Here is a 9,526-nt window from a genome sequence, read left to right on the forward strand (position 1 = left end):
TAAAAGGGCCGAAAAATGGCCAATTTTCGAAAATTTCTCTGTGCTATAGTACAGGAATTTTTCCAAAAAATGGCCAATTTTCGACCTTTTTATTTTTCAATAAATCTTGTTACTATAGCATAATTGACATGCGCAAAACCCAATAATCGACTCTGCGCATGTATTTTTTGCTATAGTAACCATTTATGTCAAAAATAGATAAAACTGGTTACTATAGCTTATTTGACATGCGCAGAACCTAATATTCGACTCTGCGCATATTTATTATGCTATAGTAACTATTATGTCAAAAATTAAAAGGGCCGAAAATGGCAATTTTTCGAAAATTTTCCTGTGCTATAGTACAGGGATTTTTCCAAAAAATGGCAAATTTTCGACCTTTTTATTTTTCAATAAAACTAGTTACTATAGCATAATTAACATGCGCAGAACCCAATATTCGACTGTGCGCATGCATATTTTGCTATAGTAACCATTTATGTCAAAAAAATAGATAAAATTGGCTACTATAGCATAATTGACATGCGCAGAAACTAATATTCGACTCTGCGCATATTTATTATGCTATAGTAACTATTTATGTCAACAAATAAAAGGGTCGAAAAATGGCAATTTTTCGAAAATTTCCCTGTACTATAGTACAGGGATTTTTTCGAAAAAATTGCCAATTTTCGACCTTTTTATTTTTCAATAAAACTGGTTACTATAGCATAATTGACATGCGCAGAACCTAATATTCGACTCTGCGCATATTTGTTATGCTATAGTAACTATTTATGTCAAAAAATAAAAGGGCCGAAAAATGGCCAATTTTCGAAAATTTTCCTGTGCTATAGTACAGGAATTTTTCCAAAAAATGGCCAATTTTCGACCTTTTTATTTTTCAATAAATCTTGTTACTATAGCATAATTGACATGCGCAAAACCCAATAATCGACTCTGCGCATGTATTTTTTGCTATAGTAACCATTTATGTCAAAAATAGATAAAACTGGTTACTATAGCTTATTTGACATGCGCAGAACCTAATATTCGACTCTGCGCATATTTATTATGCTATAGTAACTATTTATTTTAAAAAATAAAAGGGCCGAAAATGGCAATTTTTCGAAAATTTTCCTGTGCTATAGTACAGGGATTTTTCCAAAAAATGGCAAATTTTCTACCTTTTTATTTTTCAATAAAACTAGTTACTATAGCATAATTGACATGCGCAAAACCCAATAATCGACTCTGCGCATGTATTTTTTGCTATAGTAACCATTTATGTCAAAAATAGATAAAACTGGTTACTATAGCTTATTTGACATGCGCAGAAACTAATATTCGACTCTGCGCATATTTAATATGCTATAGTAACTATTATGTCAAAAAATAAAAGGGCCGAAAATGGCAATTTTTCGAAAATTTTCCTGTGCTATAGTACAGGGATTTTTCCAAAAAATGGCAAATTTTCGACCTTTTTATTTTTCAATAAAACTAGTTACTATAGCATAATTAACATGCGCAGAACCCAATATTCGACTGTGCGCATGCATATTTTGCTATAGTAACCATTTATGTCAAAAAAATAGATAAAATTGGCTACTATAGCATAATTGACATGCGCAGAAACTAATATTCGACTCTGCGCATATTTATTATGCTATAGTAACTATTTATGTCAACAAATAAAAGGGTCGAAAAATGGCAATTTTTCGAAAATTTCCCTGTACTATAGTACAGGGATTTTTTCGAAAAAATTGCCAATTTTCGACCTTTTTATTTTTCAATAAAACTGGTTACTATAGCATAATTGACATGCGCAGAACCTAATATTCGACTCTGCGCATATTTGTTATGCTATAGTAACTATTTATGTCAAAAAATAAAAGGGCCGAAAAATGGCCAATTTTTGAAAATTTTCCTGTGCTATAGTACAGGAATTTTTCCAAAAAATGGCCAATTTTCAACCTTTTTATTTTTCAATAAATCTTGTTACTATAGCATAATTGACATGCGCAGAACCCAATAATCGACTCTGCGCATGTATTTTTTGCTATAGTAACCATTTATGTCAAAAATAGATAAAACTGGTTACTATAGCTTATTTGACATGCGCAGAACCTAATATTCGACTCTGCGCATATTTATTATGCTATAGTAACTATTTATTTAAAAAAATAAAAGGGCCGAAAATGGCAATTTTTCGAAAATTTTCCTGTGCTATAGTACAGGGATTTTTCCAAAAAATGGCAAATGTTCGACCTTTTTATTTTTCAATAAAACTAGTTACTATAGCATAATTAACATGCGCAGAACCCAATATTCAACTCTGCGCATGCATATTTTGCTATAGTAACCATTTATGTCCAAAAAATAGATAAAATTGGTTACTATAGCATAATTGACATGCGCAGAAACTAATATTCGACTCTGCGCATATTTATTATGCTATAGTAACTATTTATGTCAACAAATTAAAGGGTCGAAAAATGGCAATTTTTCGAAAATTTCCCTGTACTAATAGTACAGGGATTTTTTCGAAAAAATTGCCAATTTTCGACCTTTTTGTTTTTCGATAAAACTGGTTACTATAGCATAATTGATATGCGCAGAACCTAATATTCGACTCTGCGCATATTTGTTATGCAATATTAACTATTTATGTCAAAAAATAAAAGGGCCGAAAAATGGCCAATTTTCGAAAATTTTCCTGTGCTATAGTACAGGAATTTTTCCAAAAAATGGCCAATTTTCGACCTTTTTATTTTTCAATAAATCTTGTTACTATAGCATAATTGACATGCGCAGAACCCAATAATCGACTCTGCGCATGTATATTTTGCTATAGTAACCATTTATGTCAAAAACAGATAAAACTGGTTACTATAGCTTATTTGACATGCGCAGAACCTAATATTCGACTCTGCGCATATTTATTATGATATAGTAACTATTTATTTAAAAAAATAAAAGGGCCGAAAAATGGCCAATTTTTCAAAAATTTCCCAGTGCTATAGAACAGGGATTTTTCCAAAAAATGGCAAATTTTCGACCTTTTTATTTTTCAATAAAACTGGTTACTATAGCATAATTGACATGCGCAGAACCCAATATTCGACTCTGCGCATAATTATTATGCTATAATAACTATTTATGTCAAAAAATAAAAGGGTCGAAAATGGCAATTTTTCGAAAATTTCCCTGTGCTATAGTACTGGGATTTTTCTAAAAAAATGGCCAATTTTCGACCTTTTTATTTTTCAATAAAACAGGTTACTATAGCATAATTGACATGCGCAGAACCCAATATTCGACTCTGCGCATGTATATTTTGCTATAGTAACCATTTATGTCAAAAAATAGATAAAACTGGTTACTATAGCATATTTGACATGCGCAGAACCTAATATTCGACTCTGCGCATATTTAATATGCTATAGTAACTATTTATGTCAAAAAATAAAAGGGCCGAAAAATGCCCATTTTTCGAAAATTTCCCTGTGCTATAGAACAGGAATTTTTCCAAAAAATGGCCAATTTTCGACCTTTTTATTTTTCAATAAAACTGGTTACTATAGCATAATTGATATGCGCAGAACCCAATATTCGACTCTGCCCATGTATATTATGCTATAGTAACCATTTATGTCAAAAAAATAGATAAAACTGGTTACTATGGCCATATAAGATGATGATAACACAATATATGGCAATATTATCGCATAATTATTGATTTTTAAAAAAAGTTTATATTTTGGCCACTTTTCGAAAATTTCCCTTTTCTCGAAAAATGCCAAAATTTCGACCTTTTTATTTTTTGACAAAACTAGCTACTATGGCCATAAAAGATAACACAATATATGGCCATATATGGCAATATTATCGCATAATTATTAATTTTTAAAAAGTTGATATTTTGGCCATTTTTCGAAAAATTACAGGGATTTTTTCGAAAAATGCCCAAATTTCAACCTTTTTATTTTTTGACAAAACGTAGTGTTATCATCTTATAGGGCCAAAGTAGCTAGTTTTGTCAAAAAACAAAAGGGTCGAAACTTGATCCTTTTTATAAAATGGCATGCACAGACGCACATAATGTGGTCTGCGCATGTTACCTCAATGTATATCTTTGTACATGATCTAATATCATATGGCTTGCAATGCGAGTTGGTTCATTATAAAACCTGTACAAAATAATGTGCTTCTATAATTTAAATTACTGTGCAACATATATTTTGACACATAAGCACGAATGTTCACATCATCTGTAAATAAAGGGACCTAATATACTTTACAAATGGGAATGGTATGCCCCTCCTCCTCTCCCACCAGCTCCTCACTATTCTCTGGAGGAAATAAATTTCACAAACAAACAAAACAATAAAATTTATGTCAACAAGATTTATATTAAATTATATGTTATAAACAATATAATATAATAATATCGTAATAATAATAATAAATGCCGCTAACCTCTGTACATATTATTACCCTGGCCATTTTTTGATCAAGCACTTATAGTCCCATAATGCAGCTAAGAAAGTCTGTATCAAACTATTCCCTTGTCCTATTTCAACTATTATGCACCCTGTTTTCAACTTTTAGCGGATTGAACGTAACTAATGAATTTGGAAAATGTTGGGCAAGTGCGATGCCTCTATCTCTATGTACGTCCAACTCCTCAATATATCCAAACCAATAGATTACAAGACCTGAGCCAAATCTGTAAGATAAATTGTGTAGCTGTTATTCAAATTGAATTTTTTTTTTTCTCTTTTGTGGGGGCAACCCACTTTTATTGCAATGATAAACAATATGATACAGGTTATATTATCAATCTATCAATGAATATATAAGTGATATTACACAGTCTGAGGTAAAAAGATTATAGAAAAATATTTTGATAAAGTGTTGAAATCTAAATATGATAAAACTAATATGTATACAGTAAAAATTTATATTACAAAATTCAAATTGAAATTGGTAAATTATGAATTATGAGATATGGAAGAGGGCATTTATTATGTCTGATGAGACACAAAAATGTCCAAGTTTCCACATATCTTAGGTTCCTACAGTGCTGATTAAATCTTGAAGTCTCATAGAAAGGCCAATTTACACAAACGAGCGGTAATGGTAATACAAATATAGAATCGATGTTATTCCATTTGACCATTTACACACAATATGTGGAGCAGACGCGTGGTTTTCGCTCATGATAGATACAGATTCTACATTAGACAAGCTACGCGGTTATCCGCTGGTCTGTGTAAATTGGCCTTAAAGAACATAAATTAAATTACCGGTTGACGTAACTCCAGAACTGATCTTTTAGGTAGTTAGCTTGGCTGACTTTGTCTCCAAATGAAGCCTTGCTCTCAATCCAGTTTATAATATACCCATCCATAGCTATAAACAACAATACTTCAATTATGTAATTATTTAAAAACTATTTATTTAAAATTTATACAAATCCAATGGCAAATTACTGAAAAATAATGCTGTGGGTATCAGTGGCTGGTTCTCAATGGAAATACAAAATAAAATAAGCACTGAAAAAATGACAATGCTGTGGGTATCAGTGGCTGGATCTCAATGGAGATACAAAATAAAATAAGCACTGAAAAAATGACAATGTTGTGGGTATCAGTGGCTGGTTCTCAATGGAGATACAAAATAAAATAAGCACTGAAAAAATGACAATGCTGTGTGTATCAGTGGCTGGATCTCAATGGAGATACAAAATAAAATAAGCAAAAAGCTAAATCAAAACAATAAAAGTAAAACAAAAAATAAGCAGAGCTTTCGTACAACACTAGCCCTTCATCAGTGCAAGTGAGAGTACTTGGACAAAGTAGATAGTATTAAGCAGACAAGCGCTGCCTGAGTGGACTGGAATAAAATAAAATTTTAAAAAGGAGACACAGGCTGGTGTAAAATTTATATAAAAATATGCCAACATCTTATACAATATTCAGCAATTCTCTTCCAACTTTACAGCCAGATCTCGGGAGAATAATTATCATTATTAAATTAATCCTTATTACAAATTTCTGCTGTGAATATGTTCCTTGTGTATATTAATTTTACTTTGTTTATTGTTTGTAATTTTAGGAAAAATGTAGAGGGAAAAACAAATTTAAAATGTTACCGATTGGTATTTGGAGTTTTATATCTGGTGTTTTGTCATAGCCTTTGCTTCTCATCTCTTCCTCACCTAAAAAGTAATACAAAAAATTATGTATATTCCATACAACAGTTGCATTGTGTCATTAGTCAACTCGCTTGCGTTGCGTCTCTAGTGGGAACCACGCTTTACACTGTACTAGATGATACTTACGTATAAATGAAATGTTATTTTTCTTTAAATGGCTCTTCAACAAGAATTCATACTCATTACCAACAGAACTTTAGCAGAAGTTAAGGACATATAAATTAAATAAAAACATGTTTACATATTTACTGTATACTTTAAAATTTGAAAGGATACTGTTTAATACTTTCAACAATAGGTCCATAAGTCATGTCATTCAATACAGCCTGAAAAAGAAAATTAAATGAATATTATATATTATAACAAAAATGAATGTATAGTATTAATTCACCCAGATAATAATTGCAATAGATATTAAATTATAAGGTCTCAAGTGACGTTTGGGATCAGCTTGTCTGTGGGCCGATGCTACCTTATCAATCAACCTTTAAGTTACATTATTCCTGCATCTAAGTTTTATATGTTTTAAGCTCTGTCTACACTATCAAACTTGATGTGACAAAAAATGTGATGTGACATATATGGACACGATGATGTCATATCAACTACCATATTTGGGCACATCACATTTTTTTCGTCAAACTAGTTTGATAGTGTAGTTAGAGCTTTAGTCACAATACTAAAGAATATTAAACCAACACTGGTAAAGAAACTATGTCAATGGAAGGAATAATAATAAATATTAAAACATATGTAATCCCTTTCTTTCTTGATATTGCTTTAATTAATAAGGGTTCTACTGTAGATACAAAATATCCATATTCGTAATATGAACACACCACTACCTGCTGAACTTGGAATGAGAGGACTGGATCTTTTATAAGGTGTGTATCTCTAAGTAATTGATTTACTTGCAGTTTGCTTACTGTAAACAAATAGAAGAAAGAATTACCAATACACAGTACACACAATAAATGTGGTGGATATTCATAATAATATTTATTAACATCAGTGGCACTCGGTACTAAAGCTCTGTTGTTGTTGTTGTATCAACAAACTTTATGTGACAAAAATATGGACATGATGATGTCATATCACTACCATATTTAAGCATATCACTACCATATTTGGGCATATCACTACCATATTTGGGCACATCACACTTTTGTTGTCAAACTAGTTTGAGAACCTAGAGATGGATAGAATATATGCCACAAGGAACGAAGAGGAAAGGGAAAAATAATTCAACAAGTAGATTATTTTATTGAGTAATGTTTACCATTTTCGTCATCATTGTCGTCCGAGTTGATAAGATGTTGTTCAAGTATCATCCTTGCTAATAGAGCTGGTGGAAGATCAACCTAAAGAAAAGCAGACATTAGGAAATATAGTATGTAACTGCTTCGCACCACTTGAATACTTATATAAATTGTAGGGGGCAGCAGATAATTCCTGATCACACCATTAATCTTCAGGCAATGGGGTGCCTGTATTCAACTGTTCTTGTACACTATTAAATTTTACATACAGTAAATATGCCTTATATCTTCTTATACCTTTATCTTATTTTTAGTCGCGTGGACGCGACTCTATAGATCACTATGCATTGTAGCACGCGACTTAATGGCTGTTGGCCTTGTTATATCTTGTATCTTCTTTTTATACCTTATATCTTATTTTTATATCTTGTATCTTCTTTTTATACCTTACTTCTTCAGGCAATGCACTGTATTCAACTGTTGTACACTATCATACTTTACATACAGTATATCAGCCTTATAAAAAACACTTTTTTTCTCCTCAAAAAGATAAAATGTAGGTAGATTAACATTTATTCATGACATCATCTATCTACCAAGATTTAATTACCTTCATTGCAAGATTCAGCATTACTGGACCACATGGATCTTTTTTAGAATTCACTACGTATCTGGAGAGAAACAAAATATTTTGTTAGTATCGAGAATTACTGTAAAAGTGATGCAATAAAGCTGATAAATTTACTGAAATTTGTGTCGGACTTGAATAGTTCTTCAATGTGAAATCCATAAATACATTTTGGTATGACCGAGTATAGTTCCAGAGGTTTTGGATAGAAAAGTGGCAAAAATCATTACAAAAGTACTGTGCTTAAGCCTAAATTAGGGGGTGGGATTATTATTGAATGTGGCCATACTCGTATACAGTTCATCCTCCTGGTGGCAGCAAATAATACTTACTCTTCGTAATAACACTTGACCATTTCCACATTCTGGTGTTTGTGTAAAGAACTTTTTACTTTCCTCTGCACAATCTGCGAGTAAATTGCCACTGCCGTCTTGTAATTTAGACTTTATAAAATAATGAAATGGGATTTAAAAAGGTACAATGATCGAGATGTGAGCATAAAAAAACATGCAGCTATTAATTACTAATCTACTCAAATATGTTGCAAGCAAGAAGTGGCATTATTTTTAATGAGACATCAAAGCAATTTATCTTTTACTGTACTTACTTTGGAAATGCTTTGAGTGTTGAATTGATGGCATCTTCGGATGGTCTGGGTTGCTTCAACATGTCCGCAATAGCGGCATACTCGCCTTGTTTCATGATCATATTACAGCAAGAAGAGAGGAGCATTAACTACTAACTAGGGCCTAGGCCTATATAAAAATACCGAATTAGCAATATAAATTTCATAAATCTGTTTAATTTTAATAAGGATAAGTATAATGTTGTTGTAGGCTTACTGTACAGGACTCCACTGTACACTTGGAGCCGGCAGGCGACCGAAGTCCATTACATCACGACCGAAATGAGGTGCGAGATGAATGAATCGGTCATTTAGCCTAGCTAGGGCCTAGCCTACAGACGTACTAGTTTCCCTTGGTACAATAACGTATTATTATAAGATTTTTATTATTACCATTTCCGGCATACAACACACTTGTAGTCACGACTTGTTGATTGATATAGGGGCCTAGAAACATTAATTAGTAAGCACATTTATCACCGGTATTAAACATGCTTCGCTCTCTTGTTTTTTTTTTTTTGATGCAGCGCCTCCAACGGACGTTTTGAATTAGCTAAGTATATGTATGACACGCCATGTATGTCAAAATGTTGTTTTAATTAATATGCACAGTACCTTTATATACTAGCAAAATATAGATAGAATAGATAAAACAAACAGTACATTCAACAATGCAATACTTTATTCAAATAAAAATAATTATTTAGTTGCATCAAAGTACTAATTTGCATAATGGCCATGATTGGTGGTACAAATTTAATCGGGACCAATTCGGCCACAACTTTTATTGAAAGTAGTGAATTATGTCTTTATAA

At 31.8% G+C, this 9,526-nt stretch overlaps 1 protein-coding gene across 3 annotated transcripts; it reads right to left on the reverse strand.

Moving 5' to 3' along the window:
• Positions 1–4,195: 4,195 nt before the first annotated feature.
• Positions 4,196–9,239, reverse strand: LOC144851515 (CDAN1-interacting nuclease 1-like). Of its 3 annotated transcripts, none has more exons than XM_078709023.1 (11): positions 9,105–9,239; positions 8,694–8,841; positions 8,419–8,529; positions 8,069–8,129; positions 7,479–7,560; positions 7,045–7,124; positions 6,476–6,525; positions 6,326–6,393; positions 6,137–6,202; positions 5,289–5,394; positions 4,196–4,708 (listed from the first exon to the last, which is right to left on the reverse strand). In XM_078709023.1, the coding sequence occupies exons 2-11, from the start codon at positions 8,816–8,818 to the stop codon at positions 4,558–4,560; spliced, it is 900 nt and encodes a 299-aa protein (XP_078565149.1). In that variant the 5' UTR covers positions 8,819–8,841; positions 9,105–9,239; the 3' UTR covers positions 4,196–4,557. The 3 variants fall into 3 exon arrangements, with proteins under 3 accessions (XP_078565149.1, XP_078565148.1, XP_078565150.1); XM_078709022.1 differs by having other exon boundaries at positions 8,694–8,778; positions 9,105–9,233; XM_078709024.1 differs by lacking the exon at positions 8,419–8,529 and having other exon boundaries at positions 8,694–8,778; positions 9,105–9,233.
• Positions 9,240–9,526: the final 287 nt, after the last annotated feature.

This window comes from Antedon bifida, chromosome 9 (genome assembly GCF_963402885.1).
Source record: "Antedon bifida chromosome 9, ecAntBifi1.1, whole genome shotgun sequence".
Classification (NCBI taxonomy): Eukaryota; Metazoa; Echinodermata; class Crinoidea; order Comatulida; family Antedonidae; genus Antedon; species Antedon bifida.